General features: G+C 41.8%; 1 protein-coding gene across 1 annotated transcript; it reads left to right on the top strand.

The window, feature by feature from the left end:
* Window positions 1–11,624: 11,624 nt before the first annotated feature.
* Window positions 11,625–16,226, top strand: RSRP1 (arginine and serine rich protein 1). The gene is made up of 5 exons (XM_040619007.1): window positions 11,625–11,819; window positions 12,013–12,596; window positions 13,682–13,833; window positions 15,103–15,186; window positions 15,772–16,226. Exons 2-5 carry the CDS (start codon window positions 12,074–12,076, stop codon window positions 15,889–15,891), a joined length of 879 nt encoding a protein of 292 aa, XP_040474941.1. The 5' UTR covers window positions 11,625–11,819; window positions 12,013–12,073; the 3' UTR covers window positions 15,892–16,226.
* Window positions 16,227–16,346: the final 120 nt, after the last annotated feature.

Raw genomic sequence — 16,346 nt, 5'->3', positions numbered from 1 at the left:
AGTTGTGATAATAACACCTGTTGGGCCTACCTTAAAACACACAGACACACAGGCGCGCACACACACATACACGCCAACGACACATGCTATCATTTAAGTGCTGACCAGCCTCGTTCCTCATTCTGATCACTGCAGTTGTCTCCCTGCTTCATCTTAGGCCTCCACTCCCCCATCTTTTCTCCACACAGCAGCCAGAGAGGCTTTAAAATACAAATCAGATTCTATGACTCTGTTCTCCAAATGCTTCAATGTCTTCTCATCTTATAGAACAAAATCCTACAAAGCCTTCATGCTCAAGGTCCTGGCTACCTCATTGTTATCACTTTCCCCCCAGCTTGCTCTGCTCTGTCACAGGCCCTGAAACACGCCACACTCCTGCCCTCGAGCCTTTGAACTTGGCCTCTCTACTGGGAATGTTCACCCTCCACACCCCCACACCGTGAGCTCCTTACTCCTTTCAAGTCTGCTCAGATGTTACCTTTTAAGAGAGGCCTTCCCTCACACCCTGTCTTGCATAACAGCCTCCCCCACAAGTTGTCTTTTCTCCTTAGCCTTGTTTTAATTCAAAGTAGTTATCACTACCTGACGTTATAGTCTTTGTTGATTTGCTTACTGTCTGTCTCTTCCATGAAAATCCAAGTTTCATGAGACGAGACACTTTATCCAATTTATTGCTGTGTCTTAGGCTCAAAGTTAACACTCAGTAAATATTGGTTGAATAAGTGAATTAATGCATAAAATACTTTTTTTTTTTTTTTTAATGAACAAGTTGAATTGTTAAGTCGGGTGGTTCACAATCTGGGACTCCCAAACTCCTAGACATCTTTGAAGGTAGCAATTTTCTGAATTTCTAAAGGTCTGATCAGACATGAGTTAAGAACAGGGGCAAAGGTTCTTTCATGAATGCGTCCCCAGAACCTGGGACAATTCCTGGAATACACTGAGCAATCAATAGATCTATCTGTGTTATAGTAAATTGGGATGGAATGGCAACAGGGGAAATAAAGAATCACATTTTCCCCAAAGTCTTTGTGATAGCACCATATTTGAAAGGCAGAGAAAAGATGAGAAAGTTTATGTACAAGGACAGTAACCTCAAAATAAAATTATCTTTACATGAAGTCTTTTATTTTTTTAAAAAGATTTTATTTATTTATTTGAGAGAGAGAGAGGAGGGTGAGGAACAGAGGGAGAAGCAGATCCCCTGCTGAGCAGGGGGCTCAATGCGGGGCTTGCTCCCAGGACCCTGGGGTCATAACCTGAGCTGGAGGCAGATGCCCAACCAGCTGAGCCACCCAGGTGCCCCAGTTTACATAATGTCTGTTAATAAGTACTGTTATGGACTGAAATGTGTCCCCCCTTCCCCAATTCATATGTTGAAGCCCTGACCCCAAATGCGGTTATATTTGAAGATAGGGTCTTCAAAGAAGTCATTGAAGTTAAATGAGGTCATATGTGTGGGGACCCAATCCAATAGGACTTGGTGTCCTTATAAGAAGAGGAAGAGACACCAGGAGCACACATGCACACAGAAAAGGCCATGTGAGTACACAGTGACACACACCTGCAAGCTAGGAAGAGGCCTCACCAGAAACTGACCCTGCCAGCACCTTGCTCTTGAACTTCCAGCCTCCAGAACTGTGAAAAAAAATGTTGAAGCAACCTAGTCTGATATCAATCACCATGAGTGAAGATATTAATCACCTTAGAATGTGAAGGATAATAAGGAAGGTACACACCCTCTCCACTATGTTTCGGGGTGGCATCAAATTCCTTGTTTTATGTACTATATGAGAAAAAAAATCCATGAAATAAAATTGTATTTAGTTTTAAAGAACGAATAGGTTGGTTCTCTTTCATTCCTATAATGCTCATAATTTAAAAGTCCTGGAAAAACAAATTCACAATCAAATTTTTAATCTGTAATTATAGCTATATAAGTGAAACCTTGGTAATTTGATAGCTTGTTCATCTTTTGTTTTTATTTTTTAAGGGTTCTGGACCCAAAAAGAACCTTGATCTTTCAGAATTTTCAATGAAAATAATCCTTTGACCAAGCTAAGATTCCCCGCAGTAACAAACCACATACAGCTATGTTCAGGGACCAAATTGTGTTTATTCCTTTCTTCAGCAATGGAGTTCCTTTTGACCATTTTTTAAGAATTGTGCAAGAAAACTGCCTATTCGTTTCCCATATTCTTTTTGGCAGACAAACTGTGACAGAGCAATAGAAAAATACAATCCTGGGATGCATTTGCAATCAATGTGTCGAAGTGTGGCAGCTGCTTAAACACTGCCACACATTGTCTGTCTGTGTGTCCTGCACTCAAAGGACTCGGCTCAGCCCTTGGACTCCGTGGCAGTAACACAAGCACTACCAGGTTCACAGAATTGTTAATTCTTTGAAGGAAAGTATAAAAACCTTAAGACTCTAATAGCATACTCTCATTTAGATTCCAGGTAGCACACGATTGATGTCTTCAGGAGCAACTGGTCACGGTTACAAAAGTAGAGGCCCCACCAGAACGATTTTATATGTAATGTATTAAACTTACTAATGCGTTTTAACTTTTTATGTTACAAATTTCATAACATTCTCTCTTTATCAGTGCTAATTTTATGTGATACTACATAGAACCAATTTCTCTAAAAGAATTGGTTCAAATAAAAGTATATCTGCCTTTTCTAAAAACAATGTAATATCCAGATGCCTGGGATGTATTTCAAGGTAGGAATCATATTTACTTCAGTTTTTTTTTTTCCTATAACTGGTAAAAGAGGAAATACAGAGAAAATGCTTGTTGACCGACTGAATGCATGGATGCTAAGCATTATTCAGAATTCCAGAAATTTCTAGAGAATACCAGATCCTTAAAGAAGCTACCATTTACTTCTAGTCTCCCCCTTTTCTGAAAATAATATGGAGATGGAAAGATTCAAAACTAGTCAGTTTCACATCCTTCTTTATTCAGCAACATTATCCTCAAGAGAAATAATAGCACTAAAATAAAATCGTTGTTTATTCTAATTACATTGGACAGAAAAACTGAACGAGGATGTGTTACTCTTTGCTGTTGTCTAAAGTCCTTAACTTTAATAAACTCTAGCATGAACCATTTCCAATTAACATAGAAATAGCAGATTGAAAAATGTCTTTTGTGTATGTAACGTCAACTCAGTATTAACTCCATTCATTGAAAACTGATAACTTCTAATATGGTGAGAGAAGATCAGATGCTGGAAAAAAGTAATACTGACTGGCCTCATTTTAAACTGAAAATCACAACCTCAAGTGGCTCTGAGTGATGCCTCACTGTCCTACGTCTAGTCACTGTCTCCTGAGATGACTGTATTGGACCTTCTTTCTCTTCACACCTCCAATAACTCCTGCCTCTCTTCGATCTCAGCTGCTTATTTCACTGGGGAAAAAAAAAATCACAAGAGGACTTCTACAAGTGCTCACCACCAAGCTGTCCTACCTCCACCTGTACTCACACCCTGTCTTCCCACTTGTCCTAGTCCATTTGGCCTGATGTAACAAATTGTTACCACAGACTCAGTGGCATATAATAACAAAGATTTCCTTCTCGTGGTTCTGAAGGCTGGAAGTCCAAGATCGGTGCCATTATGGTTGGGTTCTGGTGAAGACTTTACGGGTTGCAGACTGCTGACTTCTCACTGGGTCTTCACATGGTGGAGTGGGTGAGGGATCTCTCCAGAGTCTCTTTTAGAAGGGCACTAATCCCAATCATGAGGGCTCCACTCTCATGACCTAATCGCCTCCCAAAGGACCCACCTCCTAATCCAGTCACGTTGGGGGTCAGATTTCAGCATATGAATGGAGGGGGCAGGAACGTTTAGACCCTAGCACCACCCGTTGTGTTGGGTAAACTGTCTGTGCTCACATGTAAGGCCAGCTCCTCCCCTTGTTCACTAGACCTATCCTCACTCCTACGACATGGAGCCCACAACTGTCCAATGACTCTCCCACATCATCCATTTTCCCCTTTCTTACAAGATTATTTCCATCAGTATACAAATATGCTATATACAATATAGCCCCTCTTCAAACAAAACCAAAACAAAACAAAACAAAGCTTGATCCAACCACCTTCTCTAGCCACCAGCCCAACTCTTTGCTTTTCTTTATACCAAAACTCCTTTAAATTCATACCCACTGTCATTAAAAATTAAGAGAGAGAGAAAATAAGGTGTTGGCAAGGATGTAGAGAAATGGGAACCCTCATACACTGCTGGTGGGGATGTAAGATGGTGCAGCCACTGTGGAAAACAGTCTGACAATCCTACAAAAAGTTAAACATAGCATTATCAAATGACCCAGCAATTCCTCTCTTAGGTATGTATCCAAGAGAACTGAAGACATATGGTCATAAAAAAACTTGTACATGGGTGCTCATAGCAGCATTATTCATAATAGCCAAAAAGTAGGAACAACTTAATGTCCATCAACTGATGAACAGATAAACAAAAGGTGGTGTATCCATATGATGGAATATTATTCAGCCATAAAAAGGAATGAAGTATGGATACATGTTGTGACATAACATGCTAACTGACAGAAGCCAGACACAAAATACCACATGTTATATGGTTCCTTTTATATGAGATGTCCATAATAGGCAAATCCATACAAATGGAAAGTAGATTTCCCCTTGGGGAGGAAGGGAATGAGGCATGATTGCCAATGGGTACAGGATTTCTTTTGGGGGTTATGAAAAAGTTCTGGAATTAGTGAATGTCTGGAACATTGTAGATATGCTGAAAACCGTAGGATTGTATACTTTAAAGGATGAATGTTCTGGTAAGTACATTGTATTTCAATTTTTAAAGATTTTATTTATTTATTTGAGGGGGAGGGGCAGGGGCAGAGAGAAGCTCAAGCAGACTCCATAATGAGTGCAGAGCTGGATGCGGGGCTTAATCTCAAGACCCCGAGATCATGACCTGAGCTGAAATCGAGATTTGGACACTTCACTGACTGAGCCACCCAGGTGCCGCAAAACATTATATTTCAATTTTAAGATCATTCTAATTGGTCTAAACCTATCTTGACTCCTGTTTTCCCACTTTTTTCTTGAGCCTACTGGTCTTCTTCCCAATACCCCATAGAAACCATTATTGTCAGTGTCATCTATGCCCTGTTGTTTCCCGTAGTTTTAATTGAAATCTTTTCAGCAGAATGTCAAGGAAAAATAAAGAGTTTAAAATTCCTTTAGTAAATCCTCATAACAGAGGATTCTGGAAGTCATGAAAAGGAAGCTAAATATGTTCACTAAGGGGGATTCTATGCGCTATTCTATAGCGCATAATAAGGTGTGAGATTATGCATTTTTGTAGTAAAGCTGTGTTAGGTGTCTGTTTAAGGAGAGCATATATTAAAATTAAAAGCCTTTTGAATTTTATTACCCAAATCCTGCAAGTATTTTCTTCTTTCCAATCCAATTAAGTCAAGCTATTTACCATCTCAGTGTTGTCCAGTTAGCTTTGGAAGGGCAGTTCAGTATTTCTGACAAACTAGGACCCTGCTGCTTGAGAATCGGACGTTCACATTTATGGCTCATCCTAAGCTGCCCTAGTTCTGCACCTCCAGTTTTATCTTCCCCAAATTCCCCACCACAAACTCTTTGCTCTAGCCAAGTTCACTTATTTTCTGTGCCCGAATAATAAAATGGGCATTTCCATTTCCAAGATTTTGCTAAGACCTTTGTCCTTCTCTAGAATGTTCCCTTCCTTTCCCTCTGCCTATCCTTCAAGACTTATTTGAGATCCGGTTTCATTTGTTTATTCAGTAAACACTGAGGGTGCACTATATGCAGTGCGCTGTCTGGAATGCTGGGGTTCAATAAAAACAAGGCTGTCCTTATGTAATTTATGTTCTAGCAGGAAAATGATACAAAATGAATTAACACTATTACAATTGTGATAAATGCTAATAATGTGAGGCACAGGAAAATAACCTATAATGGGGGAAATGAACTGGTCTGGGGCATCAGAAAGGCTTTCTCTCATATATTGTTTGTTACAACCTCTTTGGAAATAATACAGCAATATTTTCAATCACATAGACCCCCTTTCTTTTTTTAAAGATTTTATTTATGTATTTGTCAGAGAGAGAGAGAGTACAAGCAGGGGGAGTGGCCCACAGAGGGAGAAGCAGGCTCCTAGTTGAGCAAGGAGCCTGATGTGGGACTCAATCCCAGGACCCTGGGATCATGACCTGAGCTGAACGCAGAAGCATAACCAACTGAGCCACCCAGGCATCCAATCATGTAGACCCTTTAACCCAGATATTCATTCTTTTTCCTTATTCAAGTATAATTAACATATACGCAAGCGTTATACTAGTTTTAGGTGTACAATAGAATGATCCAACAATTCTATGTATTTCTCAGTGCCAGCAATTCCACTTTTGAGACTTTATGATTTAACAGTAAAAGTACCACTACTTAAAGTGGCATGCGACTGGGACACCTGGGTGGCTCAGTTGGTGATGTGTCCGGCTCTTGACTCTTGATTTTGACCTAGCTCATGATCTCAGGGTCGTGAGACAGAGCCCCCCTCCCCCCGCATTAGGCTCCACACTCTGCAGGGAGCTGGCTTGAGATTCTCTCTCTCCCTCTCCCTTTGCCCCTCCCCTTCTCTGCTCGCTCTCTCTATAATAAATAAATAAATCTTAAAAAAAAAAATAAAGTAGCATGTGACTTTTGTTCCTAGCAAAGTTGCAAGTCTTATAAGGTTTAAAATCCCACCCAGCCAAGCTGCGCACGAGGTCCTCTCCAAGCCAGTCTTGTGGATGGAGGAAAGTAAATGAAGGTAATCTAATGTGCCATAAAGTACTACTCATGTAGGTGCACTGATCGTGAGATGCATGGAACATTCTAGAGAAATCAGATTTAGGTCCACTTGCATAATACAGTGGATCCAGCACAAGAGCTTGCTGTAAGATCCTGACGGATGTCTCCCAGTAAAAACTTACCCATTAATGTGCTTTGACAAAATGGTTGCTGAAAATGGGGACAATGGTCGGGGTGACTACGCAAGGCACATTTGTTTTATTGGCCAGATTAGTTGATATGTGTCAACCTTTGCCTCTGGAAGGCAAATTACTATATAAGATCCTATCCAGCTGGTAAAACGTCATGGCTTCACTGCACTGTACCTTGAAGCAAAGGCCATCCGTTGTTAGGTTGAAGACAGAACAGTGCATCTTTACACAGGGCCAGACAAGTGCCCAGTCTCCTGAGACAGTACCTGAGATTGTTTGGTTTTTGAGCCCAGGCAGCAAAAATGAAGCATGGTCAAGTGAAGGCTGTGAAAGGACTTGAGGGAGCTGGCATGCAGCAGACTGCATGATATCTAACCTTTGAACAAGAAGCCTTTTACAGCGTCAATAGCGTAGCCTTGTGCGATACCTCTCCTGTTTCCATTCTGGGCCAGTTGACATTCTCTAGTTATTTTGCCTCCCATGACTGTGCCATTATGGGAGTCAAATTCCTTGTGAAGGTTGTGTAACATAATCCACATAGGGTTAATTATGGTTCCTTCGACATTCAGGTGAGTGTGGCCGAGACAGCTTGTCTGACTGAGTAGCAGGACCCTAGTGAGCAGGGTGTGCACTGATTGCAGAGTTGAGTAATTCTCAAGCAAGAGATTTGGGTGGCCATTAGGCAGGGAAACGAATGTCACATTCTTAGGTAGGCAGAAGCATGGATCAGTCCTTATACTGTAATACCACCACTGGGACTTGCACCTTTGTGGGTTATCAGGAATGATATTGGCAGATACACATCTGGATGTGTGCTGCTCACGTGCTCTCCTGGCTTCTTCAAAACCAAATGACAGTACAGAATCCCCAACACCTCTCTATGGTGGCTGCAGTGGGGACAGAGGAGCAGCTTCCATGGTGATGTTACAGATAACATCCTCATGTGTAAGTCTTCATGGCAGGAAACAGATGTGTTAAGCTTGATAAATTGAGGGGTGCCTCTTGAACAGCACTGTATGCCTGATATTTCCATGCCAGAGCTACCAACCTGAGAAATGGTTATCAGGAGGAGCAGTAGGAATAACAGTCTTGTGGCGCCTGGGTGGCTCAGTTGGTTATGTGACTGCCTTCGGCTCAGGTCCTGATCCGGGAGTCCCAGGATTGAGTCCTGCATTGGGCTCCTTGCTCGGTGGGGAGTCTGCTTCTCCCTCTCCCTCTTCTGCTCCCGCTGCATGTGCTTTCTCTCTGTCAAATAAATAAATAAAATCTTAAAAAAAAAAAAAAAGGAATAACAGCCTAGTTATGTCTATTGGAGGCAGTGGAGGCATGAGCCCACATGGATGATGATTGAACCAATGGCAGGAGTTCCTTGGGACATACTGAACACAGGATTGTCACATCAGACTGGAGTTCATCGATCTTTGTGTGACTTGCCTTGAATGTTGCACTGGTGACTGTAGTTAACGATTCTACAGCAGCTCTAACAACAGAGATGTCGGATGTCAACTCGCGTGTGATATAAGATCAATGAATATGTCTTCTATGTCAGAATCACTCCGAGCTCTTTTTCCTCTTTGTAGCTCACTCCAGATGAGCTCCTTGGTTGAAAGCTCCTCTGATCCTGTCTCTTGGTGAGCTGAGCTCACCCCTGAGCTACCACGTCACGTGTGTTGGAGGTAACTCCTCAAATAGTGTTGGGGTATGAATTGCAATCAGCTGCTCCAGGTCGTATCCTGAACATGGCTCTGTTGACCTTGAAACCACGGATTAGGAGCATTCCTGGCATGCAGAGGAGCTCTGCAACTGCTGACATTTTCAGAATCCAACACTGGTTCCAAGGCATAGTTTTTAGTGGTGGAAAAACTGGGTACCACATGACTGTCCATGAATAAGCAATAAGGGATAAAAGATTAATTTCTGATATTTCTAGACTATGGAATATTTTACCACTGATAAATAGACATAATTTAGATATATATGATATATCTCAAAGAATACTGTCATAAAAGTAAGTTTTAAATCAAATTTTTTTAGAATGAGTCCATACTCATAAAAGTCCACATGCTTGTCTATTTGAAAGAGTTTGGAGAAAGATGACAGGGCACTTGCTAAACTGTTAACATTGGTTACTTCTAATTTATGGGCAAAATAATGGGGACCTCTTTTAGAGGGTTTCATACCTCCAAGGAATGGATTATCAGCTTTTACTTCATATATCTTCAGATTTCCTCACTTGTTACAAAATTAGCTGTCATTAAAATTAATGAAAAATTTTAATTTGGGGGAAAGGACCACTAAATTTTTCTCAACTTACCCGACAGCATCTAATATAATAAACATTCTATGAATATTTGTGGAAGAAGACAGGAGGAGAGGAGAAAAAGGCTAAAATATTTGGTAGAGATAAAAAGCCATTAAATCACTAATGACATGAAGCATTGCAGAACCTCTAAATGAACAGTGAGGGGGAGGAAAAAAGAGAAACTTGATCAGGCTGGCAAAATAAAATGGGAAAAAGTGAAAAAAGCAAAGTAAAATAAATAAGATACTAATGAGAGTGATTAAGATCAACATTGCAGTTACTCCAATCAATGTAAGTGGGTTGAATTTACCTATCAAGTGAAAAAAAATCTTTCATATTGCTTAAATTCAAGGCATCAGCAGGGCTGTGTTTCTTTTGGAGACTAGGGGAGAATCTCCCACACCTTGCTCATTCAGGTGTTGGCAATATTTAATTCCATGAGGTTATGGGACTGAGATCTCCATTGCCTTGGTCTGTGTCAACAAGAAGCAGACCCTAGGTCCTAGAGGCCTCTCAGGCTGTTGGAGATGGCCCTCAACGTTTCAGAAGTAGCAACAGGAAGTGCCATCCTTCTCAGGCTTTCGATCTCTCCAGTGATTGGATTGGGCCTACCTCACCCACCCCCATAATTCAAGATAGTCTCATCACAAGGTCCTTCATTTTAATCACATCTGCAACATTCCTTTTGTAAGGTAACACTGCCAGGTTCTGGGAATTAGGGTGTGGACATCTTTGGGAGCCATTAATCTGCCTACCACAGTGAAGGACCTAAACAATTTTAAATCAATGTAGAAAAGCATCACATTCTTGGGTGGGAAGATGTGCTATTGTAAAGATGTCATTTTTGCCTGAATTAGCCTACAAATTCTGTGCAAGATGCTTTAATGATAACTGAAACTGGATTTTGAATCAAGTGAGGGGATAGATGTTCAGAGAAGAATGTATTGCTTAGAAAAAAAAGAAACACATTTCTTGCAGACTTTAACTCAGGTAGACTTACACATATTCTACATACAAATATACCAATATCATGCACAAGGGCAAGGAACATACCCATTGTTTCCAATATTCTTACTATTAACATCCAAGATTTTTCTACTCACCTTATTTTAGGCACACATTTGACTGATATTTTGAACCATTTACAGTGACTTCCACCACCCTTTCCTTTTTAACAATCAAAAGCTCCAGACTCCATCATCCTGTATTTCCCCAACACATCGTTTTTACACTTGTCAAATCTGAAACTCATTTTATTTTTCTGTCCACTCATACAGCTTCAGAAGAAATTTCAGGAGAAGTTCCTGGCAGTTGGGCACTGTGTCTTCTCAGTTTACTTGTAATACCACTTAGAATGTTTCAAAGAAACATTTCTTTCCTTAAGAACGATTTCCATCACGATGCTCCCCTAGAGATATGGATGATACTGTGGACAGTACCAAGGCAGGTTACGGTGGGTGCAGACTCTGTGATAAGGTTTTTATCCCCCCCCATTTCTTCGCCTGTTCGTGGATGTGGGCTGAAGATCAACAAGAGAGAATTTGTATCGCCCACACAAGAAAGTAACTTTACTTAAACCGCCACTCTTGACTTGCAAAGAGCTCATATAATGACTCTATTTACAGATGTGATTAGTTCATTCAATGAAAAGTTGTTTCAGGGCAATTATCATGCTTTATTAAGCACAAGTATGTTTGGAATGTATCCTATTTACAAATCCCCGGAAATAAGTCACCATTGTTTAATCCCCAACACCAAGCACAGAGTCCTCGGCACTGACTTCTCAGACGTCATTCTGACCCCCTCGTTACAGGTCAACTTGTGGGTGTCCTGCTTGTCTCCAACTTTCTTAACCTAAGCCCCCTTTTCTAAGTAAACACTGCATTGACAGAGATCCTGGGACGTCCGCGGAGGGGCGCTGTCCCGCAGCTCCACGGAGTCCCCATGTGATCGCTCTCTTCCACCGCTGGTCACTGGTCAGGAAGAAGTGGCCGTGAAGCATCCAGGGAGGCTCAGCCCGAGTTTGCCACTTCCCAGAGGGCGGAGGCAACGGCCTAGTCTGCATCGGCCCAGCAGACAGTCGCACAGCCGGGACTGGGCCGCACGAAAATCCCTCTTTACCACCAGCTTCAGCAAAGAAAACAGGCTCACAGGTACCCGGATGCAGCAGCTCCGCCCCCACCCCCCCGGGGGACGATGACGCATGCGCGTCCAGAACTTTGGGCACGGCGGGCGGGGCGGGGCGGGGCGCGGGAAGAGATTGGGGGGGAAAGGGCGGCGGTTGGGCGAGAGGGGAGCCACGCCCACCACGCCAACGTTTCTGCGCATGCTCTGCGCGTCGGCTTCTGGTACTTTTCGACGCATCTGCGGATTGAAAGGTCGGCGGTGGAGGTTGTGAGTCTGTTTTTCAAGAGAAGCTTCGAAAGTCCTCTCTTCGTCCTCAACTTCGAAAGGAAGGCGTCCTTTGGTCCTTTCTTTTCGTCTTCGGTGTGGCGTTGACGGCCTGTGGTGGTAAGTTTCCTGGTGACGGGGTCGGTCCCAGGTACGTGGGGCGGGGGTGACGCACAAAGGGGCCAATGGCAGGGCGGGCCGGCTGGCCTTTGGGGTCGCCACCTCCCGGAGTCGGAGCGGCTCAGTTAGTTTCTTGGCTTGGGGCCCGTCCGCGCGACTCACTTCCGGTACCCCCCCCCCCGGTTGTTTTTAGGCGCCGAGTTTCCGGGCAGGGATCCTCAGAGACGGAGGGAAGCTTGCAGCCTCGGGCCGAGATGTCTCAGTACGTGAACCACCTGTGGCCCGGTTCGCTGCAGGACAAAGAGTCCCCCTCGACGTCTCGGTCGGGCCGGTCCAGCCGCCTGTCCTCGGCGTCCAGGAGCCGCTCGTCTTCCGGGAGCGCTCGGTCCGGCTCCAGCGGCTCGAGCCGGGCGTCGTCGCGGGTTCGGACCCGGAGGAGAAGCAGGTCCAGGTCCTGGTCCAGGAGGCTCCACCAGAGGAAGTATAGGCGCTACTCGCGCTCCTACTCGCGCAGCCGGTCGCGCTCCCGCGGCCGCCGGTACCGGGACAGGCGCTACGGCGCGTCCGGGAGATACCGCCAGTCGCCGTCGCGGCCCCGCTCCCGCAGCCGGTCCCGCTCGCGGGGACGCTCGTATTACCGACGGGCCTCCGCGCTGCCGCGGGGGCGGCGCTTCTATGGCTTCGGCCGCTCCGTGTGCCCGGAGGAACGCAGGAGTTGGAGGGCTAGGTCCCGGACCAGGTCGCGGAGCCCCACCCCTTTTCGCTTGAGTGAGAAGGGTGAGTCATCTGCCGCGAATCTTACCATCGCACCCTCGTACGTGGTTGGCGACAGCACGAGTACGCTGGGGGACCAAAGTTGCCGTGTGGTGTGGCTGTTTCCATTGCTTTTGGCGCCTGTAATTTTAGTAGTTTGTTGGGAGCAAAGAGGGAAGGGACACATAAAGCAGATTAAGGGCAATTAAAAGCGCTCGATTTGGTCCCCAGTTTTAAAGTGGACGTTCTTTTCCCCTGGGGGTTAGAAGTCGACTGTGGTATTAAATAGCTTGCGGTGGTGGAAATCTTTTTCCTAGTGGCTGGCCCTTCTCAGTGGAGCCTTTTTAGGTATTACTAGTGACTTACATTGTTGGGCTTAAGCTTTTGTTGTCTATTGAGTGGGAAGAAGAGTATCAAAACTTTTTTTCCTCAGTACCCTGTTACTGAAACAAATAGATTTTGTTCCAGTATTTTATTTACTTATTTAAGGTTTTGTTTATTAGCACGAGCAGGGTGAGGGGCAGAGGGAGAAGCAGACTCCTGCTGAGCAGGGAGCCCAATAGGAGGCTCTATTTGGGACCCCGGGATCGTGGCCTGAGCTGAAGGCAGATGCTTAACCGACTGAGCCACCCAGGCACCCCAGTTCCAGTATTTTAATACAGATGATTGTTTTAGTGCGGGATAAGATACAGAACAGAAAAAGACACGCAAACTAAAACTTTTAGGAGTTTGGAAATGGATTTAGAAATGTATCTGTATTGGTTCATTCATTGTGACAATTGCGCCGTGTGTAAAATCTATTACAAAAGAACTTGATGTTCAGAGAGACAGATTTGAAGAGAAAGGGAAAACAATTAGGAAATTCAGGCCTTCGGTAAACAACTGAAAACCAGTTGAGATTATTTAAGGATGCATGCTTGCTTTTTCAGCAAAAAATGAGGTAGAGAATTTTTTGTTATAGCTGTATTTTACCCACTAAAAAAATATTTAAATGTCTTTATTGTTAGCCTAAATAAATAAAGCACAAGCTTGTTTTGTGATTTGGCATTCTTTGGGGAACGTACTACAGGATTAAGAGGGTAAACGAATGTCTTGTTTTGTTTTTGTAGATCGAATGGAGCTGTTAGAGATAGCAAAAGCCAATGCAGCAAAAGCTTTAGGAACAGCTAACTTTGACTTGCCGGCTAGTCTCAGAAAAGTTCTTGCATCTAAAGAGACGAACCATGGAACAGCTGTGCCAAACAGTGGTGCAAAGTTTGAGGTAAGTATTCTAGGTTTATCCAAACAAAATCTTGAGAAAACTGTTAGAAAGATCTAATTAGCCATTTTTATTTGATTTATCTTAGAGTGCTTCTTGGAAAGCCTAAATATATTTTGTTAAGATCAAAATAGCAGCTCTAGAAAAGGTCTCTCCCCCATGAAAATGGGAGATATGTGATCTTTATTTTCATGTGACACAGTACAAATCATTTTCATAGTTGTAGGTGGTATTTGGCGATTTCTGTATAGCTATCGAATTTTTCTCACTAGCCTTTATGGAGTATTTTATCTGTAGCTTTCATTTGCAGCGTTATGTTCCCACAAATTTTGTATTCAGCATACAGTATAGTTTATCTGCTTTATTTCTGTCTTATAGAAATCATGAATGTGGTCTCCAGACATTGATGAAGAAAATCTGTTGGTAATTGATAACATGGGCAAAAGCATCAGAGGTTTCACTAATTCGAAGTTTACTTTCACACACTGAAAGTTTAGTTTTTTGTTGGTAGATCCATGTGCATGCTAGAATTTGGTATAGGTACCATTTTGATAAGATACTGAAGACAAATTTTTTTTTTAAACATTTTGTAATGGTGGGGCATCTGTGATACAGATGTCCTTTTCATAATATATGCAGTATATTCCAGATGCTTTGAGAGATTACAGAAGAAGAGGCCTGCTTCACTTGCAGATAAGTTTATTATAATTCTCCAGAAATGTGCAGGATGTGCATTGGCAAATTGCACTCTGGTCTTAATTATATGAAATAGAAAGTATGAAATTCATAGCCTTCAAGGTTTTAAGGTAGTTATGAGTTTGATAGAATCTTAGTTAAGATAGGAAAGATGTTCTCTAGATGATCCTATCATTCAAACCCAGATGTGGGTTTGCTTAAGTATTTAGTAGTAAATAAGATCTTAGTCGAGTTGTTTTTTCATATGATTAGGTTTCCAACTGGCAAATGCCTTAGTTCTTTTGAAACTAGGTACTTTCTGGTATGACTTTACTTTCAGAGTTAATTGAATTTGCATCAGGGGAATATTATACTGTTTTATTGGGGAAGAGTTTCTTAAACTGATACTGAATCAGTTTTGTTTTAAGGGGAAAGCTGGAATACTAATGTTGTTTAGGCTGTTAACTGTATGATTAGATCCAATTCGATTTGTGTCTCTACAACTAAATTTATTATATACAGTTGGGCTGCATTTTATACAGTACCGTAAACCAAGGGTATGGTTTTTTAAAAGTATTTTTTCTCTTACCTGTTTAGCTGTCGGAAAAACTAGGAGAAGATGGAACTAAAAATCCCAGTGAAAAGCCTTCCCAGCAAAAAAGCATAGTTTTTAGCTCTAATGTAAGTATATCTAGGCATTGACTACTCAAAAATTGGACTTGGGGGCATAATTCTATTATGTGGGCTTTTATTTTTGTTGGAAGGCTCATTGGTTTTGTGGTGGTAATTAGGGGTCTACTAAACCACTTCAGATAGAATAAACCATTCATAATTTTTTTGTACCATTCTTACAAGTGACCGGTGTACTGGCTCCTGCTGTATCTGATACATTTTTCCTATCAGTATTTTACTTTTCTTTTGCACATTCCTTCTGTACTTGTTGAACTATTTAAAAAGCACATTTCAGAAAACCCTGTAATCAGAATATTTTAAAATCAGCCAAGGCTTAAACAAAACTGAAAACTCTTTCAACATATTATTTTGTAATATATTTTGCATATGTCTGATTTTTTCCTAGTAGTTTTTAAAGTAGGCTTTACAGTTTGATTGGATCATGTGATAAATGTGGGGTCCATTCTTTGTGTTTGGTTGGTGTCTCAAGTTTTAATCTTTAATGGAATTACTTAGTGTATTTTGTAAAAAGCAAGTATTTTGAGTACAATGTATGTGTTTGCATAGCTAACTTAAGAATTTCTTCTCTTACAGAATTCTGTAGCAAAACCAATGCTTCAGAAATCAGCTAAAACTACTGCTGAAGAGACCTCTTCAGGATTCCCCAAAATAGATGAGAAAAAAAGTCCATATGGACTGTGGGTACCTGTCTAAAAAAAGAAAACTAATTATAAGGTTGGCTGAAATGCACTTTATTGCAAATGTGTGTTCCTGGCATTATTCCATCTCTGGGAGTCATTTAGTGGTAATTGTTGCAATTACGAACAATGACACAGAAATATGTAAATCCTTAATATTTAAATATTAACATTTTAGATTTCTTTTATAGATAAGAGATAACACACGGACCAGAGGATTCATACAGGTGGGAGTCTTGTACATACAATTGTAAATGTTTTGTATGATATCAGTTAGTTATGTAAAAGCAAAATTTATAAGAACAGTAATTGATTTGTTTATATTTGTTAATAAATTTCTTGTTTTTTAAATTTGTGTCACTTTGTTATGTATGTATATATATTATGTAATGAGTCTTTATTTAAAGAAGCGTAAAGTGTCTCTTGTTTAAGCCTTGCTAATCCCAAATCCCAATCCATGGACTGACAGCA

The sequence above is a fragment of the Ursus maritimus genome, unplaced genomic scaffold (genome assembly GCF_017311325.1).
Source record: "Ursus maritimus isolate PB19 unplaced genomic scaffold, ASM1731132v1 scaffold_32, whole genome shotgun sequence".
In the NCBI taxonomy this organism is placed as follows: domain Eukaryota; kingdom Metazoa; phylum Chordata; class Mammalia; order Carnivora; family Ursidae; genus Ursus; species Ursus maritimus.
The sequence above is the reverse complement of the archived record's forward strand: the minus strand, read 5'-3'. Positions and strand labels throughout refer to the sequence as shown.